The 13,998-nt window shown below is 39.9% G+C and overlaps 2 protein-coding genes across 2 annotated transcripts in view; one reads left to right on the forward strand and one right to left on the reverse strand.

Moving 5' to 3' along the window:
• LOC126801642 (60S ribosomal protein L37a) overlaps positions 1 to 13,998 on the forward strand; it is a 103,867-nt gene that overhangs the window by 16,011 nt on the left and 73,858 nt on the right. The window lies entirely within an intron of this gene.
• LOC126801633 (uncharacterized) lies at positions 1,731 to 4,444 on the reverse strand. Its single transcript, XM_050529054.1, has 3 exons — positions 3,286 to 4,444; positions 2,710 to 2,971; positions 1,731 to 2,248 (listed from the first exon to the last, which is right to left on the reverse strand). Exons 1-3 carry the CDS (start codon positions 4,215 to 4,217, stop codon positions 2,069 to 2,071), a joined length of 1,374 nt encoding a protein of 457 aa, XP_050385011.1. The 5' UTR covers positions 4,218 to 4,444; the 3' UTR covers positions 1,731 to 2,068.

The raw sequence follows: 13,998 nt of genomic DNA on the forward strand, positions 1-13,998 counted from the left end.
CCGGATATCGTTATGTATCTGTACATAGTTGAATTAAATAAGCTCGATGAATCTGAGCTAGCCTTTTCCTCTTTCTTTGGTTGTTTGGTATTTGAGTTGTTTGATTGGTGGTTTTGCAGCGGGAGAAAGTGAAGTGTTACCTTAGAATAGTTCAGTACCGTCTAGTTGTGCTTTCTCTACAAAAAGAAGACCAAAATGCATGTTTTGTAACTTCTTGATGAGTATCCTACGTAATTGTCAAGGCCAATTCAAAATTTCCAAGCTCCCAAATTAACACATATGTATCTTGCTAACACCTTATCTATGTGAGGTGCAGTTTTTTCTAGCGCTTTCAATTTTTGTCTGACATTTATCTTTGCCTTCTTGTGCAGGCCAATTAAAGGAGGCTAGAACTCTAAGTGTAGTTTCTTTTAACAAAATTGAACAGGTGTGCTTTAGTTCATTTGTATTGGTAAATTTTACAACATCCTCCCAATCCTGAATTCCTGATAAAGAGATTGAACTGTTAAGTAGCAGTAACTTAACAACATTTTAGAGTGTGCTGATAATTTCCCCTTATGAAGAAGTTTTCATGTAGCTCATAAATTAGCGTAAATAGTTATAGAGGCATGCTACTTTGTGTTATGTTATTTCTGGGATACATTTCTTTTAGGTGGGTTTGTGAGAGCATATGATTGATTTTTTTAACTGTTTTGTTACAAAATGAAGAGAGGAGATATAGGAAAATAGAAGCAAGATAAAAAAATAATAATAGAGTATTAAAGTGTATATATAAGAAGTAAAGGATCAAACAAATCATGTCTCAGCATAACAATGATAAGAAAGGACTCGGAGATTTACATATTAGTCATGCTCGTGATGTTTGTTGCTTAAGGTACCAATCGTGTTTCTCTTTGTTTTTAGTTTCAGGATAAGCAATGACCAAGCAGAGCAAGTCAAAGACATCATTATATGGATAATCTAAATTTGTATACAGTATGCAACTTATATTGCAATTTAGATGAGAGAAGATGAGCCAGAAAGTTGAACGAACACAGAAGGAAGAGAAGATTTGGCTAAGTCGAGATACCAATTGTGTATCTGACCTTGGTTTATATGTTGATCATTCTATGGTTTGTTACAAAGAGTGATACCCTCATCAACAGAGAGATAAACATATGTTACACATTTGAATAATCTACAGATACAATCTTATGATTCTTATCCTACGAAGTAGTTACTGTAGCTAAGATATAGGCAGTAGATTATAGGAAAAGTCCTCTCGGTATGAGTCTTCCTAGCTGAGATAGGAGAGTTCCTTGAACTGGGACTCTCATCTGTTCCATTAAAAATATGAGATGAGGCAATAGTGCAATACTCAGTTTTGATGTAAATTAGCTTATCATCTAGTTCTAAAAAGTTTTCTTTATTGAATCAGAGAAAAAAAAGAAGGTTTTGTTCATTAATTTTGAATTCTTAACTTCAAAATCCTCATGATTCAATTGTTATCCAAACACATGGATTTAATATCTTGGAATTTCAATTACTCGGATTTCAAATTCTTCAGATTTGAAATCCAAATCCAAATCCATTTTCCAAACGGAGCCATAGTATTTAACGAAAGATAAATGGGTATTAAAAAGAAGACATTCACTGGTGAAAGTGTCATTGCTATCAAGGCTCTATAACAAAGGCATTGGTTGTTGAATTTCCTTTCACCTTGTTAAATACTGTTACTTCAGATACAAGTCATACAACAGACTTGCTGGGTCAAGATTTCACCAGGCACCAGCACTTATATTACATCTATCTCATCTATACAAAAAGGGGCTAACATTGAAACCGGAATTAGTAACGCACCCAAATGCTCTGGGCATTCCCACTGCTCTATGTACACAAACTAATAAACCATGATAAGTAACTTGCTGATCCTCCTGAGTATATGAGTTCATAGCAGCAACATCTTCTCGAGGCTAGACAAAATCTATGTAACATATAACTTGAACCCGCGTAAGACAAGAAGTCATTAGCTACCTCCTGTTCTAACCTCAGAAACTTGCAACAATAAAGAAGTTGTCGTCGAGGAGTTTCACATAACTGGAATTGGAATGTGGTCAGTGCTATTATTATGCTGCATTTGTTTCTGAACAGCTTTCACAGCTGCTACTCTCGCAGCATTGGCTGCCCTGTTTGCTGCAATGACAGACCTATTAACTCTTTCATCCACCTTGGCAACATCATAGGCTTTCTCCGCCACTATTCGTGCTTCCTGAATATAACACAGAACAAGAAACAAATTAAGAAACAATTCTAGTAACTATCAAGTATAACTATCATGACTAACAAGTGTTACTAAAAAACCAGGAAATATCATAAATCTGCATAGATACTCAAACGTGTATTATGAGCAGCGGTTCCAATTTTATTGGATGTCCCCAAAGGTACATGTATTGTTCAAGACATCTCTTTAAGGTATGTGGCAGCCACTTGACAAAACAGAGGTGAACATTTTTTACAAAACGAAGGGCGCAAGAACAAAAAATCTAAACGTGTTCAGTCTTCACTGATGACTTGCATCATCAAGAAATCATAATGATAAGGAAGAGTTATCCAAGGCAACAAGTCCTGTATTCTTAGTATTAAACTTCATCTCTTTATGCTATTTGTAATGGCAAATGCATAAAAAATAAGCAGAGATCTTGCAGGAGGACTTTATGTTATATCAAGTACCTGAACTGCATTAAGGACTTTGGAATGATTGACAGCAACAGGAGATACAGGAAACGATGCATTCTGTGTGCTTGGAACATCAAGGACACCATTTTGCCAGTGACCAGCTTGAGTCTCCCCATTTCTAAATGTGTACATACCGAGGCCTTGTCTTCTACCCTCATGCCAGGCACCCTCATAACGATGCCCATTTGCAAATTGATAGACACCAAATCCGTGCATTTTATCCGCAAAATACTCTCCAGCATAAGTGTCTCCATTTCTGAAGAAGTAACAAAAAAATCAGAGTAGTTCTTAAACAAATATATAAATTACACAGGCGTGTCTGCTAGCAGCAATACCAAAAGACGCTTATAAACGTAACAAGAATGGGCGTATATTGGTGTGTACTCATTGCAGGGCAAGACAACACAATATCTCAATATATCACACCCTTGGAATTGAATTTCAAAACACATCCTTGATGATTCTAATGCAACAAAACACAGTGAAAGCAGGACAAGCATTATATACCAGAAGCATCACAAAACACCATATAAAACACGGAAAACATAGTAAACGATCTGGCAACATTACCTGAAATGGTAGTGACCAAGGCCGTGCTTGACACCCCACTTAAACTCCCCTACATAGCGACTCCCATCCTCGCAAGTATGCACCCCACAGCCATGACTCTGCCCATTAGACCACTCCCCAGCATAAACATCCCCAGTATAAAACCTATACACCCCGAAACCGTGCCTAAGCCCCTGCCTGTACTGCCCCGGGTACCGGCTCCCCCTAGCCCAAGTCTCCACACCATAGCCATCATACTTGTCATCCACCCAGTCCCCCTCGTACCTCCCACTCATGTAATAGTAATACACCCCGCTCCCCGAACACTTGCCCTTGTGGAACTCCCCCTCGTACACGTCCCCATTGCTGTAGACCTGCACCCAGCACCCCGACACGCCTCTCTTCTCGGGCTTCTGCCGCGAGCCGATCGACCAGAACACCGGCAGCGGCGGGGACAATGAGGAGGGGGAGGACTTGATGATGGGGAAGGACTTGGCGAGGAAGAGCCGAATCGACGGCAGCCGCGGCAGGGCTAAATTGAGGGAGAAGAGCAATGCGGAGGAGAAGGCGAAGGCGGAGAGGAAGTCGAGGAGGAAGGAGTGGCGGGGGTGGGAGACGAGGAAGTAGAACAAGGGGAGGGAGAGGAGGAGGAAGAGGCGGCGGAGGCGGTTGGCGCGGCGGAGGAGGCGGAGGAAGGCGGCCTTGGCGGCGAGGGAAGGAGGACGAGGAGGAGGGTTTTGGTGGCGGAGTCTGTAGAGGGTGGGGGACTTGACTAGAGAGGAGGAAGGGGAGTGGGAGAGGAGGGTGGGGCGCTTGTAAGGGAGAGGGGAGTCATTGAGGGAGGAGAAAGGAGGAGGAGGAGGAGGAGGGAGGGAGAGGATGGGGCGGTGGAAATCGGAAGAGAGGCCGGTGCTTTCTTTTCCGATCTGGGCTTCTGATTTCTTCTGATGCATTACATAAGCAAATAGCTACAACAAGTAAAACGTCACCGATCAAAGAGGGATTTGATTTTGAGGTGAGAGGGAGGTTAAAAGAGAGGTCGGATTTGTGGTGGTTTAGAGAGCACAAATTGAGTTCGGAGGGCCGGAGAAGAAAGCGGTGAGTTTATGGGTTTAGATTTTGAGAGAGAGTGAAAGAGTGTGGTGTGGTGTGGTGATGATGAAGATCGTTCTAATTTTGAAAATTCAGGCAAGAGAAAAAGGAGGAGGTGAGTTTCAGAGAGAGAGAAGGAGAGGGAGACGGCGGACCCTACACAAGTGTGGGGGTAAGTTTATGTTGACAACTCGAAGCGACAAATAACGCGGTGAAAACTGAAAACGGTGAAATTTTCCCCTTCTTTCTTTTTTTACTTAGTAAGTTTTTGCTTTAAGAAAGTAAATGCGCGTAGTGTAATGGGGAATATACGGGAATGTACTCCCTAATATGGGAGATGCGTGTAAGAACTTTCTTATTTGGGGATGGTATCGAGCCATTTGAGGGAACTTGTGTAGGGGGACAACTCTCTTTTTTGAAAGGTTAGACTTTGACGAGTTCGTATGTAGGAGACTTGTGTTTTTCTGATTTACGGGTTGATGTTTAGGGACGCTTATTATGGTCGGCGTAAGTGATAAAGCGAGCAAAGAAGTAAGATAAGACGAGTGGTTGATTTGTAGTTTAAAAATTAAAAATCGGTTTAGTTTAGTAAGAGTTATTTCTAACTAATGGTATAATTTATGTATTTTTTTGCTTTTAAATATGACATATCACTAAGTAGTTAAAAACCCTTTTTTATTCATTATTTGGAGGGAAGAGAAAAAAAACAGAAATTATATGTTTTAACAAAGAGAAATCATTCAACTCCGTTAAAGTTGCAACTTATAAGTTACAAGCACAACAAATATTTTATGAATTATATATTCTGTTATGTTGGTGAAATGTACAACACAATCATGCAAATGTTTGGGTTTGATGTCATTACTGATCCATGTTGGTACTATTGTGTACACCATGAACGTATGTATATAATACAATTGTATTTGCGATTCGTTCAAATTGCATCATGAACTTTTCATTGTTATACAGTCGAGTCTTTTCTGGTAAAATGGTTAGTGTAATAGCATATTATTATGCCAACGTTAACATGAATTAAGAAAATTTTTACTTACCGAGTAGGTAGTTTTCCTTTATCTATACTCTAAAATTGGGTAGAAGACATGCTTAGTTTGCATGCATTATTGGTAAGTTTAGAGGGCAATCTTTTACGATATCATATAACACAATGTAAGGAATTGTTGTCCCACATGTACCCATGTTTCTTCATGATATCACTTCTTGTATAATACCAACCATACAGCCACATATTAACGTTATGCAGTGAATTGTAATTGCGCTCCTCGTAATGTTCATAAACATTTCAATCCCCACACTCCGATATGGAGCCTCTACTTAGCAATATGCCAATCCTTGCCCCCTTATCCAGAATTTGACATGAGATGACCAAACGAAAGCAACTGGATATAGAAAATTTACAGAATAGAGGCGACAGTTTTTCTAATCATCACTACATATGGATATAGCCAACTCATTCTTCACCACTTGACTAGACAGACTAGTAGTTCTTGGCAAGAAACGATCCATAGACATATAAATAGTGCTCCACTCAATTTGAGCAGCTTTTGTTTGTAAAAAGATACAAAGTGAGAGGTTAAATAAAGCTTCAATTTGGCCATTGGGGCATATTATTGCTTTTTATAGGTAATTGGAAAAGAGAGTGAAATTTAAGATGTTGGAATTAAATCGGAATTGCATTGTTTTACATGAAACTCAATAATACCCAGAAGGTACATGATTATGTGAACAAATCAGCTAGCTAGCTAGAGCATTTCATCCATCTGTCATTTAATTTGGTCTAGGTGACACAGAGTCTCATTTATATATGCGAGATCATGACATTTTGTTTGACAATATCAATTTATCCGAAATATTTTCTACATCGGAAAACTAATTCAACGACACAAGTCAAATGTTCTAACTGTGCGTTGCAACATAGTGCATAACCATTTTGATAGCTCAACGATTGTCAAGCAGGTTCTATAATTTGGATTGTTTGATGTTATAAAACTCAATAATAGGATATGTAGTTAACTGATAATTGCTTTTATAGACTATTCATTGGTGGACATTGAGAACACAAGTACGGCCACATTTCAACGCTTGCCATTTCATTTCAAACAAACAAAGGAAATATAATCTTGTTTCCCGTCCAATGGTTTTGTTCTTCCATTAATTCTAATGGTTTTTTTGTCTGAAATCTAATGATTTGGACAAATTAAACTCACGGATTTAGAAGCTAGTAATCCAAATTTGAAGAATGTATAGGACTAGTTGGTTTGACCCAAAACATACCCAATTTCCTTTCTCAGTTAGTTTTGATGAAAGCATACAAATTTTCGTGCAAGAATGCATGATCTGTCTATGTTGGAAGACTTCAACATCTGTTTGATCGAAGGTTTCAAAGTTGTGGTGCTAACCTAAACCCTACACGGATTAAATAGTAACAGGTTCATGGATTTCAAACTTGTGTGTAATACTCTTTGAACAATAACATAATGCTGTTATGCTTTAATCATTAACATAATGTTGTTATCAAATTAATACGCATGTCAACATAGAAGAAGATATATAAGTCTATAACAAGTTAACAACAATGAAGTTTAAAATTGTGTAGCACTCTTGGAACATGATAAAATCATCGATGCATTTAAAGCATTCCACCTTCATAACTGCAGTGGCCAACTAACAAATTATAATTTGTCAGAACATTACGTTTGTATTTTGTTTAAAGAATTGTCTCTTTAATTTAGCTTGATACTAACTCAAAAGAATTAGATCCTCACAATTTCTTGGTATAGTTGTATATGCAACCTTTCGAGCATTATTGCAACACCCCTTTCTTGTTAGCATGAGTCAACAAACAACAACCAAATCTCACCAATCAAATCTATAGCCGTACTAATTGACAAATCAATATTTGGTTTCATACTTGATAAATAGTAGTCTAGATTTCTATAAATACATTGTAATTATTCATATCAATTAAAAAGCAAGAATATATATATTTCTTCTTGGTATCAGAGCCTCCGTGCTCTGTTTTTCTGGGCATTTTTTTCCCGGTTTTTTTCCCGGCAGGTTACTGCCTTCGTGCTCGCCGCTGCCTCCTCCACTCCGGCGCTCCCTCACCGCTGTCCCCCGGCGCTCCCCGACGTCGCCCTTCACCTGAGCCAAGCCCGACGTCGCCAACACTCCTCCAGCGCTCCCGCTGATTCCCCTCGGCCCGACGCCGCCGCTCCGCACTCAAGCCAACGTCGTTCTCTCATCGCCGCTGTTAATGTCTCCGCGCCCCCCGCCCCGACGTCACTCGCCGCTCTTCACTGGACGTCGTTCTCCTCCAAATCGCAGAAAGTATCCCCAAAATCAACCCTAAATCGACATTTCCCGACCCGGTTCGATTAAAGCCCGGCCCGAACTCGACCTGGCCCAGCCCAGAAACTGTGCGGCCCGGCCCACTCGATCCGACCCGGATTTATCCCGGGTTCGACCCGACCCGGATTCGACCCAACCCGAATTCGACCCGACCCGGCTTCGAATCCGACCCGCACAAGATCCGGCCCAGCCCAGAATTTCTCTCTCTTTAATGTCAGTGTAGGTGCACTGACAGTGAACGTGCACCGAAGACAGGTTCTTATCAGATTTTTGGTGTTTCCGCTGCATAATTCCTTATTCTGTTTTTTTTTTCATTTCCTTTTCAATGGGTTCTGGAGACGAAGCTGATGTTCCGAAATTTGAAGTATCTGTCAAGAGTTCCGACAGTGGGTCCTTTGGGGGTACTAAACTCAATGGAACCAATTTCCGTAAATGGAAACGACTTATGGCAGCTCATCTTCGCAACATGCACAAGATGGGGCATGTAACCGGAGTCACTCAGGCTCCTAGTAAAGATGATATTATTGCCTACACTAAATGGGACGATGATGATGGCCTTGTGATGTCCGTCTTGTGGAAAGCTATGAATGACGAGATAATTGATCTGGTGGAGGCATGTGACACTGCGCAGGTAATATGGCTGACACTTGAAGGCTTATACACTAATGATTCTGATTTCATACAGGTTCATGAGTTAATGTGCACCGCCTTGGCGATGCAACAAGATGGGCAACTGGTGGCGCAATATTTCACCAAACTAAGAAATATTTGGGTAGAGATTGATGTGAAACGTCCTTGCATGATCAAACATCAGGAGGATATTGTTTGGTACCAACGTGAGAAGGAGCTTGAGCGAGTTCACCATTTTCTGAAAGGTCTTGATACTAAACATAACAGTGCGAAAGGGGAATTACTCCGCCAGACCGAACCCCCTAGCTTAATTACAGCTTTCACCTATATCCGTAAGGATGAATCTCACCAGGAAAGCCTTCATCAGACACAAGTTGAAGTTTCCAGCCTTACTATTCATGCTAGATCTTCAGCACCACCCATTCAGCAGGCCACTTCATCTCCACTTCATCACCGAGGACCACCACCAGGTTTCGGGAATCAGCCCCGCCCTCCTTGTTCTTATTGCCATGATACAAACCATGCTCGTGCAACCTGTTGGAAGTTGTATCCACACCTTAGGCCCCAAAGGCCTAATTAACGTCCTAAGGCAAAAACACCTATTCAACTGGTCCAGGAACCAGATATTTATGGTGTGGTTGGACATGATCATCATACAGCAGGAGGAGTAACATCCATAGCATCAATAGCTGGTCGTGGTATGATTGGTATGGCTTTACATATTTCTCACTTTGATGGTTTTGATACATGGATTATTGATTCTGGTGCGTCTGATCATATGACTTATGACAAATCTTATTTTACTATATTATCTCCTCCACCAGTACCATATGTTACTAATGCTAATGGTGAGGCCTTCCCCGTATTAGGGAAAGGATCAGTTCGTATTACTCCCACAATAGAGCTTCACAATGTCTTATATGTACCTGCTTTATCTCATCATTTGATATCTGTCCCACAAATGAACACTGAAGCTAAGTGCTCTGTGACATTTTTTTCCCATGTATGTGATATTTCAGGATCTTCTCACCGGGAAGTTAATTGGTCGGGGGTATCTACGGGGCAGGTTGTTTCATCTGGATCAGACATATGCGGGGGAAAAACCAGGGGCACAGTCCCGGATCGCTTTACTCTCCACTTCTGATAAGCTAAGTGAAGTTTGGTTATGACATCGTCGCTTGGGGCATCCTTCATTTAGTGTTATGAAAAAATCCATGCCTACTTTGTTTATTGGTGTGGATGAGTCAGTTTTTCGTTGTGAAACATGTGTTTTAGGCAAAAGTCATCGGTCTACTTATTCCCCTAGTACTTCTAATAAAAGTATTCTTCCTTTTGAATTAATTCATTCTGATGTTTGGGGACCCTCTAAATAATCTACTGTGTCAAGAATGCGGTATTATGTGTCATTTATTGATGATTGCACACGTCTTTCATGGATTGTTCTTCTAAAAACCAAAAATGAGGTTTTTCCAGCTTTTCAAGCCTTCTATACCACTGTCCAAACACAATATAATGCCACAATTAAAATTCTTCGTTCTGATAATGGGGGGGGATATGTGAATCGTGTCTTTCAAGAGTTTTTTAACACACACGGAATTGTTCATCAAACAACGTGTCCTTACACACCTGAGCAAAATGGAGTTTCCGAAAGGAAAAATCGTCATTTACTTGATATGGCTCGGTGTATTCTCTTTAGTGCCCATATGCCTAAATACCTTTGGGGTGATGCTGTCATAACTTCCGCTCACCTCATTAATCGTCTTCCATCTCGTGTCCTTGAAGGCAGAGTTCCATATGAGATGCTTGCTTCCCATGTTTTCTTACCCTCTTTTCATAATCTTTCAGCCCGTGTTTTAGGTTGTGTTGCTTTTGTCCATCTTCCAAAACATCAGAGGTCTAAGTTGGATGCCCGAGTCGTTAAATGTGTGTTCGTTGGATACGGAGGACATCAGAAAGGGTACATGTGCTTTCATCCACCTACCAGACAGTATTATGTCACTATGGATGTTACTTTTTCTTTGAGGACATGAGCTATTTTACGTCTTCTGATACTGCTCTTCACGGGGAGATTTCATATTTTGAAGAACTGTATCATGGAAAGGGGGAGACAAGTCAGCCAGGAGATATGGTGCCAGGTTCGGTTGGGATTACTGATGTGTCAGCTACACATGCACCACCAGATGATTCTGGTATAATCACTCCAGAGATTCAGGTACCGGAAGCTGACAGCACAACTGCCTCCCCTACTGTTATTTATACTCCTGACCAACGTTCCCCTGGTACAGAAGATCACTCATCTGAGGTTAGTAATTCTATTGGGACTAGTACTAGTGAAGCTAATAGTAGACAATATATCTTGCCAAATAGGTCTACTCGGGGCCAGCCAACAAAAAAATATGAACCTACCCTTCATGCTAAAGCTAAGTATCATGTGGCAAATTTTATGTATACTAAAAGATTGTCTAAGTCATATGAATCATTTGTGAATCAAATTTCTGCTGTATCAATACCTAACAAAGTGCATGATGCATTGGGAGATCCAAAATGGAGGAAAGCGATGGAGGAAGAGATGGAAGCATTACATAAGAATAATATGTGGGAGCTTGTATCTCCACCACATGGCAAGAAGGCAGTGGGATGTCGTTGGGTGTTTACAGTAAAACATAATCCAGATGGGTCAGTGAGCCGGTATAAAGCACGCCTAGTAGCAAAAGGGTTCACCCAAACATATGGCATAGTCTATGATGAGACTTTTGCACCTGTTGCAAAGATGAACATTATTCGGGTATTGCTCTCTTTTGCTGCTACCTTAAACTGGCCACTTAGACAATTTGATGTTAAGAATGCATTCCTTCATGGAGAACTTACAGAGGAAGTGTATATGGATCTTCCTCCTGGATATGTGGCAGCTTCTCTAGATAACTGTGTATGCAGGTTGAGAAAGTCTTTGTATGGTCTTAAACAGTGTCCTCGTGCTTGGTTTGGAAGATTTTCACAATTCATGAGGAAAATTGGCTACAAACAGAGTAATTCAGACCACACATTATTTCTCAAACACCAACAAGGGAATGTAACAGCCCTAATTTTATATGTTGATGATATGGTAGTTACTGGTAATGATACTATTGAGGTGGACAGATTACAAAAACAACTAGCCACAGAATTCAAGATGAAGGACCTAGGAACACTCAAGTACTTCTTGGGCATTGAGGTAGCCCGGGGAAGTGATGGTATCTATCTGTGTCAGAGGAAGTACGTCCTTGATCTACTAACAGAGACAGGTATGTTGGATTGCACTCCAATCGATACTCCTATTGAGCAGAATCATCGATTAGCAGAGCACCCAAATCAGGTACATACTGACAAAACTCGTTATCAAAGGCTAGTTTAACGCCTGATTTATTTGTCACATACCAGACTAGATCTTGCGTATGCAGTAAGTGTAGTAAGTCAGTTCATGCATAATCCCAGTATGGATCACATAGATGCTGTTGTGAGGATTTTGAGGTATTTGAAGTCAGCTCCAGGGAGAGGAGTAATATTTTCTAATCACAACAATACCATTGAGGTTTGTGGTTTCACAGATGCAGACTGGGCTGGAAATATTACAGATTGGAGGTCCACATCAAGGTACTTTACTTTTGTTGGGGTAATCTTGTTACTTGGAAGAGTAAGAAACAAAAGGTGGTAGCTCGATCTAGTGCTGAAGCAGAATACAGAGGTATGGCTCAAGGAGTATGTGAGTTGTTATGGCTTAGAAATTTGCTACAAGATTTGGGTGTTAAGCCTAAGAATGTTATGCAGTTGTACTGTGACAACAAGGCAGCTGTTGATATTTCACATAATTCTGTACAACATGATCGTACAAAGCATGTGGAGGTTGATCGTCACATTATAAAGGAGAAGTTAGATGCTAAGATCATTAGCTTTCCTTTTGTTCCTTCGGAAGAGCAACTTGCAGATATACTCACAAAATGAGTATCTAAGAAGGCTTTTTATGACTCACTTAGCAAGTTGGGCATGGTCGATATGTATGCACCAACTTGAGGGGGAGTGTTAGCATGAGTCAACAAACAACAACCAGATCTCACCAACCAAATCTATAGCCGTACTAATTGACAAATCAATATTTGGTTTCATACTTGATAAATAGTAGTCTAGATTTCTATAAATACCTTGTAATTGTTCATATCAATTAAAAAGCAAGAATATATACCTTTCTTCTTTTCTATGCTTCTATATTAAGTTTTTGACTTCGGCAATGTCTGCAGGTTGTGCTATGCAATTTCAAATTTGGTAGTTAGGAATTAATTCAATCTACTTATTTTCCTTCCCCAGAAAAGGTCAATGTTTCAAGCTATATATATCAACTAAACCACAATAATTTAAGGTTTAAAGAAAGAGATGTTTCAATCACGAATTGTCAAACTTTTAGCCTTGTAGTATAAGTACGTCTCTCATATCTTTAACTGAGAGAACTCACCATAAGAGTAATTAAGACTTAAACTGTTGTAGTTTATGAGTTGTTAATATAATGAAAGCAAGGAAAGATGGTCATAACACAAACTATAATGCCTGCTGCTGACATTATGCCTTGAGTTTATATATCGTCAGTGTAAATTTTCAGGTGCTCCGAACTAATATGATATCTCTTATTGTTGTTCCCAAGAGAGCGTGATATTCTATCTCAACTTTTCACTCGAGATAATAATGTGGAATGAAGGTTCCTCATGCCACTTTGGAGCCTTGTCTCTTGTCTGTTTGACTGGATGATCCATGCTTGTTCTCTACCTAATATGATGGCATTATGAAGTTTTTATTTTTCTTTCGGGGTCAGTTGGCATCAGAAGCTTCTTGTTCATGTTTGTATGGAACTGTATTTGTTATTCAAATCGTGGGAGAAGTTGTTGGAATACCAATATCATGGATGTGCATGTTCAATTAAAGAAGCCGAGTTCAACATCAAACATTTTTGCCACATTGGTATTGTCGTTGAAAGTCGGATTTTCCCAAGGAGAGTTGGAAGGTTGCAAAGCCCTCGCTGCTGTTTTGAAATGAGCATCATATTTTCTAAACTTAAATTAATCCTAAACACAAGAACAAATAATCCATTGGAAACCAAACATATTTTTCTATTCCTACAGAACCTTCGATCTCCCCTTTCTCTTACAAAAACATAGATGGACCAACAGATATTCTGTTCCCATTCGGCCATTCCCATTTCTTTCATCCACCAGTCGATAAACGAAGAAGAGTGCCTGAGTTTTGAACTCTATCTGCAACCCAAAGAAGCCAGTTAGGCAAGTAGAGAATTAGTTGATTCAAATTGTACATGAGATTTCAACGCTTGCAAGATCCTACCGGCTATGCTCCTACATAGTCATATTTACACAAGCAGATAGATGATAAAATAATGTAGTGAACAGTGCAGGTGCTTTGTTCTCAGAAACATAATTCATCAGTATGATTTCTATACAGAAGCACTTCTTGCAAATTGAAATATAAACCCTATTTTCGATCTATAATATAGGGGCAAATTCACGACCTTCATCTAGTATTGCTTAAAGTAGATCATACTATTCACAGGAAAGCTGTGTAAATAGTCTGTTTTCCACTACAAGATGCAGATGAATGTGCTTGACC

This window comes from Argentina anserina, chromosome 7 (genome assembly GCF_933775445.1).
Source record: "Argentina anserina chromosome 7, drPotAnse1.1, whole genome shotgun sequence".
NCBI classification, from domain to species: domain Eukaryota; kingdom Viridiplantae; phylum Streptophyta; class Magnoliopsida; order Rosales; family Rosaceae; genus Argentina; species Argentina anserina.

What these genes read in the sequence shown, in the direction of transcription:
- LOC126801633 (XM_050529054.1), bottom strand. Translation starts at nt 4,217, where the DNA reads ATGCATCAGAAGAAATCAGAAGCCCAGATCGGAAAAGAAAGCACCGGC. An exon ending in CTTGGTCACTACCATTTCAG is followed by an intron (nt 2,972 to 3,285) that starts GTAATGTTGCCA and finishes TTACTTCTTCAG; the next exon opens with AAATGGAGACACTTATGCTG. An exon ending in AAGTCCTTAATGCAGTTCAG is followed by an intron (nt 2,249 to 2,709) that starts GTACTTGATATA and finishes TGTTATATTCAG; the next exon opens with GAAGCACGAATAGTGGCGGA.